This window comes from Alosa sapidissima, chromosome 7, assembly GCF_018492685.1.
Source record: "Alosa sapidissima isolate fAloSap1 chromosome 7, fAloSap1.pri, whole genome shotgun sequence".
Taxonomy (NCBI): domain Eukaryota; kingdom Metazoa; phylum Chordata; class Actinopteri; order Clupeiformes; family Clupeidae; genus Alosa; species Alosa sapidissima.
The window spans coordinates 24215773-24234477 of record NC_055963.1 but is presented as its reverse complement, the minus strand read 5'-3'; the positions used below and the strand labels follow the sequence as shown (position 1 = coordinate 24234477).

Genomic DNA, 18705 nt, shown 5'->3' with positions numbered 1-18705 from the left:
ATGACTCTTTAATAAGTCTATTTTGTGCATCATAAAATGCAGTTAGGTTCCATTTGTCCTCATTGGTAAAGGCTGCCTAGTATTCTAATGACTCATAGTGTTGAAGTGATAAGAAAAGTCACTACATCTTGGATATAAGTTTATGTTATTTTAAGATGCATTACATCTTGCCATTCAAGTCAAAGGCTGGTTTCATACATCAGGAAAGAATCACCTTCTGGGGTTATCAAATAATCATGCTGTTGCGCTCCACTGATGTATGTTTTAAAGGGCCCAAGATTAATGGTGTGACTGTATTGTTTGGAGTAATTAGATGACTGATGTGTATGCAGTCTCCCCCGTAAACGCACGTCTTCAAACCCACGACAGCCTGAATGCTGTCTGCCTCTCCCTCTAGCAAGGGTCATTAGAATGCAGGGGCTGCTTTCTCTACACCTCTCATTAAAACACCCAGTGACCACACACACTCACTCACTCTCACACACATACACACACACACACACACATACACACACCGAGAAACCTCAGATCATTAACGCATTGACGCACACACACAGACCTCAGATCATTACCCTGACTCACACACACACACACACACACACACACTCACTCACACTTCTGCCCTGTCCTAATGACTCATTTCGGAACCGTCTGAGGGTCCTCCTTAAATGCCTGTGGTCATGTGGTCAGCCCTACGTCTTATCAGCATTTCTGGAGTCATGTGACTCAGACATGAGCCTGAAGTGAATCCATACGCACACTGCACAGACCCCCAGTTTCCTCTTCCTCAAATCATGCAGAATTCAGAACTGCAGGATTATTTGTCAGGCATTAGCATGTGCCAAACCTTGCATTTGTTTCGAAACACACACACACCTTTGCTGGTCTCATCGGTCCCTCCCCCTGTTTTCTCTTGTCCAGATGAGCAGCCCAGAGAGCAGTAGTGCCACACCACCTCTGCCCGTCCTGGGCACTGTGTCGTCGGGCTCGGTGCAGGACATGCTCAAGTCGCTTAGTGACATCGTCAAGAGGGAGCCCCAGGACAGCGCCAGCGGCTGCAGCCAGGCCAACAGGACATCCACCGCCACGACGGCCTCCTCCTCCTCCTCCTCCTCCTCCTCTTCCTCGACATCTCAGACGCCCACTGCTCCTCCCCAGCCCCTGACCAATGGCAACGTGGCGGATCCGGCAGCGGCTTCGACAACAGCGGCGCAGGCCAATGGCGGCGCGAGCAGTCAGAATGTGGGCGGAGCTACGGATGGGAGTAAGGAGGATGATCCGAATGAGGACTGGTGCGCCGTGTGTCAGAACGGGGGCGAGCTGTTGTGTTGTGACCGGTGTCCCAAAGTCTTCCACATCACCTGCCACATCCCCACACTACGCTGTTTACCGAGGTACACACACACACACACACACACACACACACACACACTGGCTAACTTATACACATCACTGTCACTATGCTGCTCACCAAGGTAGGTGTGACTGTCACTATGCTGTTCACTGAGGTGAACACACACACACACACACACACACACACACACACACAGTCGCAAGTTATACACGTCATTTGCCGGTCTCATGCTGTGTTGCTCCCAGACATACACACACACACACCCAATATCCCTAATCCTGTTCCATGCCATTTCTGCTATGTAATTCACTGAGGGCACATATATTTGAGCAGTAACCTTTATTTCTCCTGTCACATCCCTACTCAAGGATGCACAAAGGCATTTTCTGACACACACCCACACACACACACACTTACACATGCAGACACACACAGCTCTCTAAATATATTCTACATCATTTTCACATCCCCACACTACATTGCTGACCCAAAAACTGCATATGCACGTGCTTACAGACACACACACACACACACACACACACACTGCATGTGCAGAGTGCACGTGTCCTCGCACACACCCCTACCGCTGTTAACCTCTGACCCTGTGTGTGTGTGTGTGTGTGTGTGTGTGTGTGTTTTCCCCCTAGTGGTGAGTGGATGTGCACATTCTGCCGGAGCCTGGCCAGCCCTGAGATTGAGTACAGCTGTGACGACGAGGCGCCCAAGAAGGACCAGAGCGAGCAGGGCCTGAGCCCCGAGGACCAGCGGGTCAGTATGTCCGCCTGCAGTCTGGTCCCCACAGCTGGGCACCGCCTGAGCTGCAGGCGCTTTTCTATTTGCTAGACAATGCTTCAACACACTCACACACAGATACATGAGTTGGTGCACACTTATCTGTTTTGTGTCTGCTCACACATAGGTTCTCACATTCAGTCTCATGTGAGAAAGTGATCACACACACACACCTTTTTTCCTCGTTACTGTACACACATCTTTACCTCTCCTCCATCATCAGTTCAGATTTAATTATCTTTTGATTTTTACTCTTTTCACCTCGATTTCCCATGATCTCCTCTCCTCTCCTCTCCTCTCCTCTCTCCCCTCTCTCCTCTCCTCTCCTCTCCTCTCCTCTCCTCTTGTTGTCTCGTCTACAGAGGTGTGAGCGCTTGCTGCTCTATCTCTTCTGCCATGAGCTGAGCCCGGAGTTCCAGGAGCCTGTGTCGTCAACGGTGAGGGATCCTCCTCTGCTCTGCTCACCTCTGCTTTAAAAAAAATGACTGTCTTGACTGAATGACTGACTTCCTACTATGAAGTTCAGTGTCAGTACTGTGACTTTTCACGGTCTTTGCCATTATGTATCAGCACAGATGCTGATTTAGTATTCAGACACTTAAGATTCAGAGAACACCCGTCGTGCTGCTGGTGGGGTGACCTCCGATGGAAGCACTTCAATAAATAATAAAACAACCTGTCCAACCATATGCTATAGAGTGGTGAAGTCCCGCCCCTTCCGTTTGCCTCCATGGGACCTATCTTTCAAAAAAATTTGAACGGCAGTCTATGGCGAAAAAAAAAATATTTTCTGGTCCCGGTTGACTTGTGCCTTGAATTACCCATATGATGTTTGTCAATTTTAAAGACAATTTTTCATGTAAAGACATTTGCAGTTTGTTTCGTAACTATTGAATTACAACATTGTGAAAGATCGTAATTCCAACGACTACAAACCCATCAGTCGCGCTAGTGACGTTAGCTCATTCACAGCCACACTAGATTGTACAAGCATACCAGCAACAGGTCTTAATTGGGCTTTCCTTGCCGAAGAAAATACCATGAGTCAGAGGATTAAACACATCAGGTAAGTTGTATTTGTCCATAGACTGTACATTACATACTGTTAAGTGACATAGCAGGCAGCAAGATGCAACCGTTAACTAGCATTACAGCTCTTATCGTTTCATTACGTTGGTGACGTACATCGTTCGAGACGAGAGATGTAGTCCACTGAGTGGATTCGCACAAAACCAACATAACTTTTAAAGTCTATCGAACAACAGTACTTTCTTGACGTGAAAAATTATCTTTTAAATTCACACACATCATATGTGAAATTTGTGGCACAATTCAAACTGGACCAAAAAATAATTGTTATCTCTCCATTAACTCCCGTTCATAATTTTTTGAAAGACAGGTCCCATGGACCGGAAGTAGAAGGGGCGGGACTTCACCACTCTATGTAGGATTTGCATACGTGTGCCTTTTGTAGGTTTTGGTAGTACTCCTTTTAACCAAGGGTGGGTTCCTGTGTTTAATATCTCTGCCCCAGCAGGTCCCCAACTACTATAAGATCATAAAGCAGCCGATGGCCCTGAACACGGTGAAGCAGAAGCTCCAGCTGAAGCACCCGCAGCACTACCGCAGCACAGCCGAGTTTGTGGCCGACGTGCGCCTGGTCTTCAGCAACTGTGCCAAATACAACGAGGTGAGTAGCATGCGCCCACGCTGGTGCCGTTGAGCCACAGGGCATGTCTGTCTCTCTCTCTCTCTCTCTCTCTCTCTCTCTTTCTCTTTCTCTTTCTCTTTCTCTCTTTCTCTCTCTCTCTCTCTCTCTCTCTCTCTCTCTCTCTCACTCTCTCTCACACACATTCGGGCTGCAGATCACTTAATATGCACGTACACAAGTATATGCACTGTGTGTGTGTGCGCGCATGTATATGTATGTCTGTGCATATGCTACACACAAGAGCACACAGAATGTGGTTATGCATACACACGAGTGCATATCCACACACACACACACACACACACACACAGCACATAGCTTTTGAAAACACTAACCTAGTCAAAATCTTTTTTTTAACATATTTTCCATCTTCCTTCTAGTAATTCAAGCACTTTCATATCCTAGCAAGTGCACTACCTTAATGCAATTTGGTTTCAGTGGTGAAAAAAGATCTGTCTGTGTTCCTTAAAATTCAAATCAGCAATGAGACAGCCCACAGGGAGGGAAATTGGTATTTTGGCTGTCCTTTTGCAGGGCTTATGGCTATAGCCAAGTAATGTGATTTGAAAATGAAACCCAGAACCTACAGTAACTCTTCAACTGCTCATGTGCAGTGCTTTATAATGGTTGAGAGAAACTCATTCTGCATCCGTTGAAATACTTTCCTTTCCAAAAAATGCATGTTAACACAGGAAAGTAAGTGTAAGTTGCATGTTCAACTGGCAGACTCTTATCCAACTGCACATACAAATAAGGGGGTCTTTGTTTACAAGTCATTACGTTACTTTTTGTTCCCCTTTGTGTACAAGTAGCCTTTGTAGCCTGGGGTCTATGTATAAAGGCATTTTCTTGTATTTCTTTGTAAATGTTGACCTTTGGACAGCCTTTGAGCTTGTTCTACTGTTTTAAATAGTTCAGTTGATTGTTCTATTGTTTCAAATTGAGTCCATAGGTTTCAGATGGTCAGTAGTGGGCGTTTCTCCAGGAGGTGAAGCTCACATGAGAAGTTCAGAAATAGTGCAGGACAGAATTGGAAAATCCCACTGTGGCCACATACTACAAATATGATACTTGATTTCCCTCATTAAGAAGCAGAAGGCATGTAGCAGGTTTTAGATTAGTAGGACGAGGTCTTCTACCGACCTCAGCTCAGTCATTGAATAGACCCATATACAGCAAGTTGTATTTAGGGAAACTGACTAAAGTCTATATCTCAGTCAGTCAGTCATTATAAGGGTGGGACTGTTGCCTTTGGTATGCCTGCGGCTTTTGTCCGTCAAAGAAGCACCATATAAGCAAAAGCATAAACAAATACAATAAATATTTGGAAAAGTGAGCCCTAGGATCTGTTCTCCAACTACTGCTATCGCTGGATAATCTCCTATTTAGAAAACAACCTGATTTTAGGGTTTAAATTTGTATGTTTGCCATTAATAGTAAGTTATCTGGCAAGCATAATATTGTGCTCCTTGGACAGCTGAGGATAAGTCCTCTCTGTATGTGCTATAAAATCTTTCTTCCCCCCTTTTTTGTGTTTTTTTCCCCCTCCTTTTTTTGTATTTTATTGTACTGTTATCGCCCTTTTTAGATGTCTCGCATAATCCAGGTTTATGATGAGGAGAAACCGATTAATGTGCAGGTAAGCGTCGCCAACACACACCGATGACGGGTTAAAGCGCGGGTCAAAGCGGTTCACCTGGGTCCTCAAACGCACTCCTCTAATGTTGTCTTCCTCTCTTCTCCCCCACCCACCCGCTCACCCCCTCCTCTCTCTCCACAATATGGACTCCCAATGTGCACTCTCCTGTCCCCTCTCTGCTCTTTCCTTCACCATCACTCACTTTCACTCACTCACACACACACACACACACACACACACTTGCATTTCTCTCACACTCCATTCATTTCGCTGTCTCCTACTACTTCTGTCTTTTTAACTCACTCCCTTTTTGATACACAACCACACACACTCATCACACACTACACACACACATTACACACTACACACACACACTTCCCTTTCCTGTTTCTCTTTGTCCTCTCCTCCTCTCCTCCCGTGCTCTCTGACAGGCGGACTCGGATGTGGCGGAGGCTGGGAAGGCCGTGAGTCTGTACTTTGAGGAGAGACTGAAGGAGCTCTACCCTGACCAGAGCTTCCCCCTCGCCCCCGACCACGACCCCTCAACAGACAAGGACAAGGAGAAAGAGGAAGCGGGAGCAGCAGCAGCAGCAGACGAGGAGGTCACCGATGACTCGGACGATGATGTACAGCCGAAACGCAAGCGCTTAAAAACGGAGAAGCCCATGCATATAAAGTGAGAACAAGCAAGAGAGAGAGAGAGAGAGCGAGAGAGAGAGAAAGAAAGTGACTGAGCCCCCAAGCATGGGAAAGATGGAAACTCGGATTGCCTGCACACGAACGTGAAGAAAGGAACGGTCTTCCTTTTCATCACCCCACTCATTCTCTTCCTCAGACTCTATAGGTCATGTGCTGGACCTGCTGGCGTATATCAAGTTCCAGTGCTACTTCTTATTCTCCCACTATGAAAAATGCCTTGTTATAAAAGAATAAAACTTTACAAAGTAAAGAGAGTACACCGAGCGGCAAACTGAAACGTTCATGTGCCCAGATGACATAGATGGCTGTTGACAGAGGAATTGCTTACAGTTTTGGAACTGTTTTGGCAGATTAAATTAATTAGTCTTTTTTATTATTATTATTATAATTATTACTATCATTTATGATGCTGTTTGTAAATCTGTTGTGAACAATGCTTTATAAAAGACCATACTCTCTCATCCCCCAATACCCTGATGTATTATAAAGTTTAACATTTAATTGCCTACTGGGTATTTGTATGTGTGAGTGTGTGTCTGTGTGTGTGCGCCTGTATGTTTGTGTGTTTGTTTAAAGTTTAATCGCTGTAAATAACAGAACCATACAGAAACATGACTAAAGACTGGTTGTTTGGTCATTTACTTCAATAAAAGGTTAGAATGCAATGTTCCCTGTAAACCGCATCCGCCCCGTTTTTTTTTTTTTTTTTTTTTTTTTTTTAAATAAAGACATGATATTCCAACAAGCCCAGACTGGAACAAATTATAGTGTAGTTTTTCCAGTCAAATAAAGAAATTGATATGAGGGAGAGGGAACTTCTGATTGAACATTGGTCAAATGTCGCTTTTATGATCAGCCACATAACAACTCACGATTTAAATGCATCATTGAGGAACAAGAAGCGTGTGACGAGATTATTTGTAAATCATTTTCACTTCCTATTGACACTTTCTATTATTCATATTGACAAGCTGTTGTAAGGTGTTATAACTTAATGAATTGTTGTGAAAGGAATGATTCAATTACGCAAACTAGCACTGGTGAAACTACAGGTTTACGTTATAGGCTACAAAAAGCAGCCTTGATTGGCGCAGATCAATGCTAGATTCGGCAGAGCTTTCAAACTACCGTTATGACCGCTTAACCACTATGAACTCTTGACAGGTTATGTAAAATATGATAGGGCCTACAAGGCAATATATTCTCCACACCAAAAAAACGGCATTTACTACTAATGAATGCAGGCTAAGTGCAATGCCAAAATCAATCACGTCAAAAACTCGAGCACAAGCCATTTACGGGTCGAACAGAGGAAGTCCTTTGAAACCAACAATTACGCACGCGTAAGGGCGTTATATAGGCCTAGATGTCAAGTTGTGGCGATTAGACTTCTGGGATCAGCGTTTATTTTATGCTGAATCGTCAAGGCTGGGGGTCAGGTGAAAACGGTCAGCTGATCGTCGTCTCAGTGGCAGGAGCTGGCGATACAGTGTTCTTGGAAGAAGCGTGAAGTCTTCTGTGAAAAGGTAAATTCGTTGGAGGACTTCTGCTTTTGTGGGACTGCGTTGGATTGCTTTCGTTAGATTAAAAATCCCCATTGTGTGTTTTTCTGACGAACCATGTTATTACGATAATGCCGTCAAAGTGGGCGTAAGTTTGGAAGTTAGGGGAGAGCCGGGACGATTGAAACACGGGACGAATGAAACTTTTCTCCGAGCGTAATGATGATAGACCAACGTCCTTCGGTCAAAATATAGAGCATGTTAACCTCCTATCAGCCAAATATCTTCCTGCTATGTCATTTTATCACGGAGTTACTATAAACGAGTTTTGATGCGCAAAAGTAAACTTCATTAGCGGTTACATTTTTTCGATTAGGCCTATCAATGAGAGTTTTCATTTAAAGGTTTGACTTAATGCTTATTCATTCATATCGCATACTTGTTTAGGCTACATGGAAAGCAAAACAAGCTATAGTGACATGTCTGTGTCGGGACGATTGAAACACGTGACAAGGCTGTAACTCCATGTATTTTAATTAAATGCACAAATATCTGTGTTTAAACAATCATTTATGGAGGTGAGCCATGGAAAACAGTTTTAGTAAGATGAAAATACATTTGGGCCCACCAGGCAGGGGGTCGAGTTTTCTCATGTTATCCTATGGAGACTGACGGCCGGTGGGTCGTTAAGCCTACTTATTTGGATGTACAGTGGCCTAACCCACGTAAAAAAACATAGTAAAAATGACATTTTCAACAATATAAACATGATCTAAATGGGAAAGCTTACCGTTCTATAAACATGGCAGAATCATCCACAGGGCATGATATTTCAAAAAACGCTTCATACACGCTTCACGATGATGGCAATGAGTTGTTAACAGACATGCACAAAGACGTATCACTGCAACAATCTATCTAAAATAAAACCTTTTGGGAGTAGGCCTACCATTCATGATATGTAGTAAAATGTCGAAGTTGTTGGACGTGTATATGGCTTAAACGGTATGTTTCATTCGTCCCCTTATGTTGTTTCAACTGTCCCAACCAGGAGGGACGAATGAAACATTACGCACGTCCCACTTTTGTTGTAATAATTCCTGAACGGTTTTGTTCAAAGCTGAAAATGCATCTGTATTTGACAGAGGACAGATAGGTTACTATAGTGACCAAATATTAGCTTTCAGTGTGGTACAATCGCTTTGTAAATTACGTTCAATTAAAAAGTGTTTCAACTGTCCCGGCTCTCCCCTACAGCTATTTCACGTTTGTTTAAAATATTTCACTTTTAACGCGCAGGCTAGAACTGCTATGTGGTGAGGCTAATTTCAGTTTACATTTGAGAATAGTCTACAACAGATGTGTTTTTTTTACATATGTTTACGGTGTTCACATGGTGGTGAAAAAATGCCAAACTTTCCAGAGAGGCGCGAGGGAGTGGACTCTAAATTGCTATTTGACAGAGCTAACGTGACGTGTTGATATGTGATGTACGTGTGTGAAATGTGATCATAGACAGTCTGACTCTCTTTTAAGACACATAAACAGATATGTTTTTGTCATTTCATCAGCGCTACTGTTACCTAAAAACTAAAACTATATTATGTTGACCAATCTTTAACCACCGTTTTAACTGTGATTAACATTAGACAATTGAACCAATGTATTTAAATGATTGTTGATGAACCGCTGTATCATTTCGTAATCGATCATGACATTTCAGGCGACTTGATATTTTTCTTGGGATGGTACTGACCAACAGTAGCTGGTAGACACACTCCTCCCCCGGTGACGTCTGAAAATATCATCCAATGACAGTGAATATAAAGATGTTCACTTCCTTTTCCACAGACTTGTGTGTAAACAGGACAACTGGTGTCCGACGGTCCACGAGCAAAAAGAGCATTCCCAGAAAGGTAATGATGTTTTCCTCTACCCCTATCCAACCATTGCTGATATGATATAAAATGTAGGCTAATTTTCATGTCTGCTTTAGGCCTACTGTATGATTCGGCGGAGGAAAGGTCTTTTGGAAGAGATTTGCTTTGTTTATTTCGCATCACATAGGCTAACGTGTGGAATGCTAAAGGATTTTCTTGCCTCACTTATCAATCGACTTAGGGTGCTTTAACTGGAACCTACCCGAGTGCGATTACTCCCCCCTAGCATCTGGTCAAATTGCATTTTGTTTTTATATTTGTCTTCCAGCAGGCATGGTGTCAGATGGAATTCTTTCACGGATCTCAGTCGGTGCAGTTAACGATGGAAATTTCAGCTCTCTATGTCCTAATGGATCTGTTTGGGTTTGGGAAGGACTCGGGGAGTGCTCACAGGATGCTCGAGACATGGCCAGTGTTATCCTTGGCCTGCTGTCCATAGTGTGTTTTATGATATCATCGCTCCCGTAAGTCTTCACCCATTTCTTATGTCCTGCTGGCTCTTACTGTTTAGCCTACTCGTTTCTGAATTCTGGCACTTCTCCCTCAACTTGTTGTTCTCAGACAATACTACAGTTCCTGCCGTACAGGTAATATGGACCAGGCTCTGTCCATTTGGTTCCTGTTGCTGTGGTTGTCAGGTGACACATGCAATCTGGTAGGATCTTTTCTTGCTGACCAGCTGCCCCTACAGGTAGGGTGTTCCACAGACAGAATTGATCTACCTAAATGATGTCGGTTTCCTGGCTGGAGAATTATCAGTGAAATTGACATGATGTTGGATATTGTTTTCTTCGGTCTGAAAGGCCACTGTATGTTTTGTTTTTGCTGAATCTTTTCTTTTCTCCATTCAGACATACACTGCGGTTTACTATGTGTTAGCAGACATCTTGATGCTGGGACTGTACATGTACTACAAGACAAAGAACAGGTTAAGCGCCAGTGAGTGTGTGCATTGTGTTTGTATTTACTGGAAGATGGCCTACCCTAAGCTGACTAGTTCCAATGCACACGAAGAGTTGAATAGACACTGAATAAACACAAGCGCAATTTACTTTTAGCACATCTAATATGATGATGATCCTCTCATTTATTTATGCATATTTCTGAAATGCATCCTATGTGGTCAGTGCATTAATCTCTCATCATTCCTTTTGCATTCATAGACAATGGCACTTTGAATGCATTTGGTGTGCTTTGCCTCCTGGGGATGTCCAGTCTTGTTGCCCTTCCAGGGTCGACTTTGGACAAGCAGGTAGCACCTGTAGCGCATGGCAGCCGAACATTACTTTCAGTGTCAGAGGAGATCCCTACGTTGGAGGTAAGGGAAATTACTTATTTGTTCAGTGAAAAACGATGTTAATTGTGTGTATGTAAAAAGTATCTCTCATGGCAAACTACTTTTGCTATGGTCACATTACCAGGCTGAGGTGACCCGAACCTCTTTCTTTTTTTTTTTCATTAATGTGACTGATCTCTCAGGGCTGTTTGGACATAGACATTTTTTTTTACCCAATATGATTTGAGTCACTTTGGCATGTGGTCCAATGTAAAATGTATATCCAATATTTTTGGCCATGTGACATGAAAGAGAATGGTCAGATGTCATGTGGATTATTTCTCATACACATCTACTGCAGTTTGTCAGTCAGTTTTAATGCTGCATCCCAGTGAAGCTGGACTTCGATTCCAAAGTCAAGATTTCCAACCTCTTGGAACAAATGCAGCAGAATGCCATTCGGTATGCCATTTGGGAAATCCATCTACCCTGCCTTTTTGTGACTTGGATTCAAAAGCGTGCCATTGATTGTGCACAGGCTTGCTGTTTTGGTCGATGCATCCACACTATATTTAGATATACGCTCACCGGTAACACCGGGTTAGACACTATTTTGCCTTCAGAATTATATTAATACTTTGTGGCACAGATTCAACATAGTGCTGGAAGCCAGAGACCTGATGGCATCACACAGTTACTGCAGATTGGCTGCACATCCATGATGCGAATCTCCTGTTCCACCACATCCCAGAGATGCTCTATTGGATTGAGATCTGTTGACCTTTGAGGCCATTTGAGTACAGTGTACTCAAGATTATTTAAATTACCTTTCTTCCCCATTCTGTTGCTTGGTTTGAATTTCAGCAGATCATTTTGGCCATGTCTACATGAATAAATGCACAGAGTTGCTGCCATTTTATTGGCTGCTAAGACATTTGTTAATATCTTAATGATTAGTTGAACAGGTGTATCTAGGAAAAGTGGCCGGTGAGTAGGTTACTTGGAGCTATAAATGGGAACTATGAAAATGGACAAATTCTTTCTGAAGAAAAATCGAGTTTGAACAATGAGACTTGTAATGTACTAACATAGCCGTACTTTGTCTTTTAAGCTGACGTCCTTCACTACCAGGGAGATCATTGGCTTCACCATTGGGTCTGTGTCCTCTGTTATGTACCTGTGCTCTCGGCTACCTCAAATCTACACTAATGTAAGTAGAACTTCAGCCATATGCTGGGTCTAATTGCAGACCCAAAGGCATACTAAAAGACCTGGCCTCTTGCTTTTTGCTATCATGTCTTAAACCATAATGTGTATGCTTCATGGCTGTCTAAGAAGTACACATCCATTGTACTCCTTCTCCTAAAATGAGTGTGGCACCCTCCGCTTTCGACATTTACTTTTTACTTTAGATTATATTGTTCTCAATACAACTCCGCACGCCAACATCGCACTTTGCCACCACCGCTTTGGTCCATTCATGCCTCATTTTCCCTAAATCCAACTCTTCAATTTTTTGGCAGTACAAGAGAAAGTCCACAGAAGGTGTGTCCTTCTTCCTGTTTGCACTGGTCATCCTGGGGAACACGACCTACGGCCTGAGTGTGCTGATGAAGAACCCGGAAAACGGACAAGGGGAGGTCAGCTACGTGATCCACCACCTGCCCTGGCTGATTGGCAGTCTTGGCACACTCTGCCTGGATGTATTCGTATCCTTTTCAAAGATTGTTTGTTTTGTTCACAATGCAGGGGAGTATTGTTGCACTCAGATGATCTAGAGTTTAACCAGGTACGTTTGAACCAGGAATTGAAGAGGGAGAGAGAGGAGTAGTTTGCACACTGAAAGAAATGACTTAAACAAAGTCTTCAGAAAGGAGTTTTTTTCCATTTAATTTTGGGAGCAAGAGCAGACGTTTCAGCCGTCCGGCTATTCTCAATGCTCACAGTGAATCAACTTCAATTAACAAGTACCCAGTTGGGTTAAGGGCAATCAAGAAACCGAGGTGGTGGGAGGGGCTTTAGGCCAGACCCAGACACATTTGTTTTTGTTACAACACTTGTAGACATTCATTTAAAAGAGTTAGTGAGATAAAAGTTTTACAAAAAGCATGATGGATTGAAGTCCTCATTCATCCCTTTTGGACAAAGGCTACCAAGTTCAGAAATCCAGAAACATTCTCTCTGAAGCAGTGTTTTATCCAAGTCCCTGCCTCTCCTTTTAGGCAGGATCCTTTCCACACCCAGAAATCTCAGGTCAGCAATGGAGTGCCCTGCAGACTGAAAATGTCGGGCAACAGATGACATTTCATCAGCTCTCCTAATTGCACTCATATGTTCAATTACTCTTGTTCGTAAGGCCCTGGTGGTTTTACCTACATACAGCAATGGGCAAGGACAGATTAAAATATACACAACATGGGTGGATTTGCATGTGATGAACTGTTTGATTTTATGTCTTATGTGTGTGTGGATGTGTGAAAGCCTGAAGTTTCAAGTAGTGTGAACATGAAGTGCAACTTTTGCAGGGGAAATTACCCTTGGCATTAGAGAGAGTGCTAGGCGGTGTGGCAGTGTCAGCATGGACCAGCCCATCTCTGAGATTAGGGTTTCTAGAAAAGACACAGAGAGGTAAATTCTGAAAGAGACCACTCAGTCATCGCTTTTAATTATATGCCAATGAGAATTAACAATGTTTCTGATGTCACTGCTCAAAGGACTATATGTCAATTTATGTCTATATGTCTCATTTTGTTTAGAGGTCAAATTGAGTGGTTGTGTATCAGATGCACGTACTTTGTCTAGTGCTCTATCAAGCCAACTGTTGGGATATCCTCTAGAGCTAAAATTTCTGTATAGGATTCTGGCTTGGGCCTCAAAGTCATTTTTGTCGGAGCAAATCCGGTGCAGTCTGGTGAACTGACTGAAGGGCAGACCTCGTTTCAAAGATGTAGGGTGGGCACTTGTGGCATGACGTAAACTATTTTTCTCTGTCTTTCCTGTACAAAGAGGAGACAATGTTTCCATCAGTAAGTGAAATACAAGTGTCTAAAAAGTTCACACAGGTGGTACTAGCTGAATAGGTAAACTTGATGGATGGTCTTAGACAGTTCATATACAAGACAAACAATTCAAATTCAGGTAATGAGCCATGGAAAATCACAAAACAATCAATGTATCTTTTGAACAACATGATCTTCACTAAAAAAGGATTGTTATTGAACACATACTGTTCTTCCAAGAAACCAGGATATAAATTGGCATAGTCAGGGGCCATAGTGGCACCCATGGCTGTGCCACTGATCTGAAGGTAATATTGATGTTCAAACAAGAAGTAATTTTTTTATTAAGCACTAGTTCAGCCATTTTTACAATGAATTCAGTTGTTAGTCAATCATCATCAGTCCGAAGATCAAGGAAATATTTAAGAGCGGTCAAACCCTCAATGTGAGGGATGTTGGTGTATAAAGAGGTTACATCCATAGTGGCAAGCAGAACATTCTGACTTAAATGACCAGAATAGTGTCATGTTATTCGTACTGTTTGTAGGAGGAGGATTGCTAAAAAGCTGCTCAACATCACGTTTTACAAGTCGACAAAGTATCTAATGAGGAGTTAAAGACTGGGGCAAAAAGTGCTTGTAGGTTTAAATTTACCTCGCTCTTGTTTGTTGGATGCCTGAAAAGTGGTGGTTGTGTCCTTGTAGTAACGTTTCAGTCTCCGATTGGGAATAAATGTAAACAGTTCTATTTTAGTAGTAAAGGAATCAGCAGGTTTACAAGGGACGGAACTTAAACCCTTATTGAGGAGTCTTACTTCATCAGGATGTAGGGGGGTGCCTGAAAGCTTGATATTCCTCCTACAAACAGTACGAATAACATGACACTATCTGAAAAACAGGCCCTGGACAAGCTGTGCAAAGACAAACATATTGTTGTGAAGCCAGCAGATGAGGGAGGTGGTCTAGTGATTATGCCTAAAACCCTCTATGACCAAGAGGCTTTAAGACAATTTCAAGATCAGACCTATTACAGAACTTTACCCTCTGACCCTACTAGTAAATTTCAAAAGGAGATGAAGCTTTTTCTCCAGCAAGCTCACTCTTCCGCCATAATTTCTGAACGAGAGTTTAAATACCTGTTCAATTGTACCCCAACTAGACCAGCTTTTTACATTTTGCCAAAAGTCCACAAAAGTCTCTCCAATCCACCAGGTCGCCCAATTGTTGCAGGCAACAATATCCTTACTGAACCACTCTCTAACTTTGTAGACTTCATTCTAAGGCCTTTGGTCACCACGCTCCCTAGCTACCTCAGGGACACGTCTGACTTCCTAAAATGTTTATCACAGATTGGTCATTTAAGTCAGAATGTTCTGCTTGCCACTGTGGATGTAACCTCTTTATAGATCAACATCCCTCACATTGACTGTTTGACCGCTCTTAAATATTTCCTTGATCTTCGGACTGATGGACTAACAACTGAATTCATTGTAAAAATGGCTGAACTAGTGCTTAATAAAAAATTACTTCTTGTTTGAACATCAATATTACCTTCAGATCAGTGGCACAGCCATGGGTGCCACTATGGCCCCTGACTATGCCAATTTATATCCTGGTTTCTTGGAAGAAAAGTACGTGTTCAATAACAATCCTTTTTTAGTGAAGATCATGTTGTTCAAAAGATACATTGATTGTTTTGTGATTTTCCATGGCTCATTACCTGAATTTGAATTGTTTGTCTTGTATATGAACTGTCAAAGACCATCCATCAAGTTTACTTATTCAGCTAGTACCACCTGTGTGAACTTTTTAGATACTTGTATTTCACTTACTGATGGAAACATTGTCTCCTCTTTGTACAGGATAGACACAGAGAAAAATAGTTTACGTCATGCCACAAGTGCCCACCCTACATCTTTGAAATGAGGTCTGCCCTTCAGTCAGTTCACCAGACTGCACCGGATTTGCTCCGACAAAAATGACTGAGGCCCAAGCCAGAATCCTACACAGAAATTTTAGCTCTAGAGGATATCCCAACAGTAGACTTGATGGAGCACTAGACAAAGTACGTGCATCTGATACACAATCACTCAATTTGACCTCTAAACAAAATGAGACATATAGACATAAATTGACATATAGTCCTTTGAGCAGTGACATCAGAAACATTGTTAATTCTCATTGGCATATAATTAAAAGCGATGACTAACTGAGTGGTCTCTTTCAGAATTTACCTCTCTGTGTCTTTTCTAGAAACCCTAATCTCAGAGATGGGCTGGTCCATGCTGACACTGCCACACCGCCTAGCACTCTCTCTAATGCCAAGGGTAATTTCCCCTGCAAAAGTTGCACTTCATGTTCACACTACTTGAAACTTCAGGCTTTCACACATCCACACACACATAAGACATAAAATCAAACAGTTCATCACATGCAAATCCACCCATGTTGTGTATATTTTAATCTGTCCTTGCCCATTGCTGTATGTAGGTAAAACCACCAGGGCCTTACGAACAAGAGTAATTGAACATATGAGTGCAATTAGGAGAGCTGATGAAATGTCATCTGTTGCCCGACATTTTCAGTCTGCAGGGCACTCCATTGCTGACCTGAGATTTCTGGGTGTGGAAAGGATCCTGCCTAAAAGGAGAGGCAGGGACTTGGATAAAACACTGCTTCAGAGAGAATGTTTCTGGATTTCTGAACTTGGTAGCCTTTGTCCAAAAGGGATGAATGAGGACTTCAATCCATCATGCTTTTTGTAAAACTTTTATCTCACTAACTCTTTTAAATGAATGTCTACAAGTGTTGTAACAAAAACAAATGTGTCTGGGTCTGGCCTAAAGCCCCTCCCACCACCTCGGTTTCTTGATTGCCCTTAACCCAACTGGGTACTTGTTAATTGAAGTTGATTCACTGTGAGCATTGAGAATAGCCGGACGGCTGAAACGTCTGCTCTTGCTCCCAAAATTAAATGGAAAAAAACTCCTTTCTGAAGACTTTGTTTAAGTCATTTCTTTCAGTGTGCTCTCTGTCTCTCTGTCTCTCTGTCTCTCTGTCTCTCTGTCTCTCTGTCTCTCTGTCTCTCTGTCTCTCTGTCTCTCTGTCTCTCTGTCTCTCTGTCTCTCTGTCTCTCTGTCTCTCTGTCTCTCTGTCTCTCTGTCTCTCTGTCTCTCTGTCTCTCTGTCTCTCTGTCTCTCTGTCTCTCTGTCACATTACAAGGGTGCCAACACCTCTTTATTAAGTTTGATTTATGTTATCAAAACAATTTGAAAATGCTTCCCCTTTACCTCCCCTTATGCTAGGTCAACCGGTCAGATTTTTTTTATTTTTTTAACTTGTTTCAGATTGTACTGGAGCAAATGTTCATGTTTCAGGTTCTGTCCTTGACTTGTCTTTGCACAGATCTCTTTGCAGTTCATGACTTACAATGGCAAGCATCGAGACTCGGTCTCCAGTGATGAAAATGCACCTCTCCTTGGCAACTAAGACCAACTGTCAGACTAGACTGTAGAAACCAAATTTATTTTAGTTCTTGCTTTTATTTTTTTAATCATATTTAAGGGTATTATGTTTTTATATTATCAGACTTGACTGGTAATATTCTATGGGGAGTATAGAAGTTTTTTTTGCCTTTTATATGCTCTTAATTGTTTTAATGTTGAAAAGGGACCTCATTAAAAATGAGAATTCTTGTGAAGACAGCGAAACATTTGCACAAAGCCTTTTCTGATGACCCTAGTTACGTTAGTTAAGTATTTTTAAAATAAGAGTAAGGTCGCCCTCCAATGGTTTACTCTTGTACTACTCACAGGATTGTTATGATTATGGCCCACATTGTTCTCACTTTTTTTTCTTCATTTCTCTCTGTTTAATCACTATTTCCAATGACTTTTCAATTATGTGATGCAGTATTAGTACTGTAATTTTATGAATGTACTTTAACTATCGTCATTGTAAAGTTTTTCCAATGATCACGGATTGTTTACAGAATTGGTAGGAGTGAGGGAAGGTGAACTGCTTTGTTTCCCATTTTATTTATATATATATAAATATATACACACACACACACACACACACACACACACACACACGCCTTGGAATATTTGTCAGAAAAGGTCACACAGAACTGTGTACTAAAGATTTTTTTGAGACAAACATGCCTTGCTTGAGTTTTTTTTTTTTTCCACTTTTTTTTTTTTTCCCTTTCTTGAATTTCCAAAATTGAAACAAAATCGATCTTCTGGACAGACCTCCCCCTAAATTTTGAAGTGTGTATGTTTAACAGACATGTTTCACTCTGATGCCCCATGTGAACATCTCTGCATGAATGTTTGGTCACAAAACCACACAGAGCATTACAGAGTTTAACAAGTTTTCTTTGCTGTAAACGCTGCATTATTGTAGGCACATAGTGTCCCCGCTAAAGACCTTTGATTGGTACATAATTGGTACATTAGCGATTGCTGGATCATAATGACTTTATTGCTGGTTTTCTGTAAGGCAGTCTTAATACAGGATGTTCAGTCATTATACCATTAAAACAAGTTGGCGTCATAATGACTTCATACAGAAAGGTGGAGGTTGTGTGTGCTGTGTGCTGTTGCAGTGTTCCTAATTATAATAGGGTCATTCATCTAATGTGTATATTTCACCTGCTGTCCCCTGACACTAGCAGCCTAATTGCCACTTAGGCTTGTAAAGAAGGCCCTGTCATCTTGTTGCTGACTGATGACTCAAAACCTGGCCTCGAAAAGGACCAGAGGCCCTTCTTATGCAATCCTTGCCCAGTGT

General features: G+C 42.2%; 2 protein-coding genes and 1 long non-coding RNA gene across 10 annotated transcripts in view; 2 read left to right on the top strand and 1 right to left on the bottom strand.

Annotated features, from left to right (window-relative positions):
* Positions 1 to 6909, top strand: part of trim33 (tripartite motif containing 33) — a 33155-nt gene extending 26246 nt beyond the window's left edge. For 2 of the 4 annotated variants that reach the window (XM_042097109.1, XM_042097108.1), the window contains 6 exons: positions 922 to 1394; positions 2002 to 2122; positions 2509 to 2583; positions 3684 to 3836; positions 5446 to 5496; positions 5928 to 6909. In XM_042097109.1, the coding sequence (XP_041953043.1) occupies positions 922 to 1394; positions 2002 to 2122; positions 2509 to 2583; positions 3684 to 3836; positions 5446 to 5496; positions 5928 to 6176 (1122 nt within the window). In that variant the 3' untranslated portion in view covers positions 6177 to 6909. The remainder of the gene's footprint in view (positions 1 to 921; positions 1395 to 2001; positions 2123 to 2508; positions 2584 to 3683; positions 3837 to 5445; positions 5497 to 5927) is intronic. The other 2 variants (XM_042097110.1, XM_042097111.1) reach the window with 1 other exon arrangement.
* Positions 2323 to 8779, bottom strand: LOC121712961. The gene is made up of 3 exons (XR_006032705.1): positions 8647 to 8779; positions 8488 to 8491; positions 2323 to 2613 (listed from the first exon to the last, which is right to left on the bottom strand). It is a non-coding gene; the product is annotated as an uncharacterized LOC121712961 (long non-coding RNA).
* slc66a1 (solute carrier family 66 member 1) lies at positions 7545 to 18491 on the top strand. Of its 5 annotated transcripts, none has more exons than XM_042097116.1 (9): positions 7545 to 7721; positions 9549 to 9613; positions 9909 to 10101; positions 10199 to 10328; positions 10489 to 10576; positions 10801 to 10955; positions 12025 to 12123; positions 12437 to 12622; positions 17317 to 18491. In XM_042097116.1, the coding sequence occupies exons 3-9, from the start codon at positions 9911 to 9913 to the stop codon at positions 17398 to 17400; spliced, it is 933 nt and encodes a 310-aa protein (XP_041953050.1). In that variant the 5' UTR covers positions 7545 to 7721; positions 9549 to 9613; positions 9909 to 9910; the 3' UTR covers positions 17401 to 18491. The 5 variants fall into 5 exon arrangements, with proteins under 5 accessions (XP_041953050.1, XP_041953053.1, XP_041953051.1 ...); XM_042097119.1 differs by having other exon boundaries at positions 7653 to 7719; positions 9548 to 9613; positions 9906 to 10101; XM_042097117.1 differs by lacking the exon at positions 7545 to 7721 and adding an exon at positions 8903 to 9013.
* Positions 18492 to 18705: the final 214 nt, after the last annotated feature.

Coding starts and splice junctions, on each gene's coding strand:
- slc66a1 (XM_042097116.1), top strand. CDS start 9,911: ATGGTGTCAGATGGAATTCTTTCACGGATCTCAGTCGGTGCAGTTAAC. Junction 10,102..10,198: donor TTTATGATATCATCGCTCCC/GTAAGTCTTCAC, acceptor TGTTGTTCTCAG/ACAATACTACAGTTCCTGCC. Junction 12,124..12,436: donor TACCTCAAATCTACACTAAT/GTAAGTAGAACT, acceptor ATTTTTTGGCAG/TACAAGAGAAAGTCCACAGA.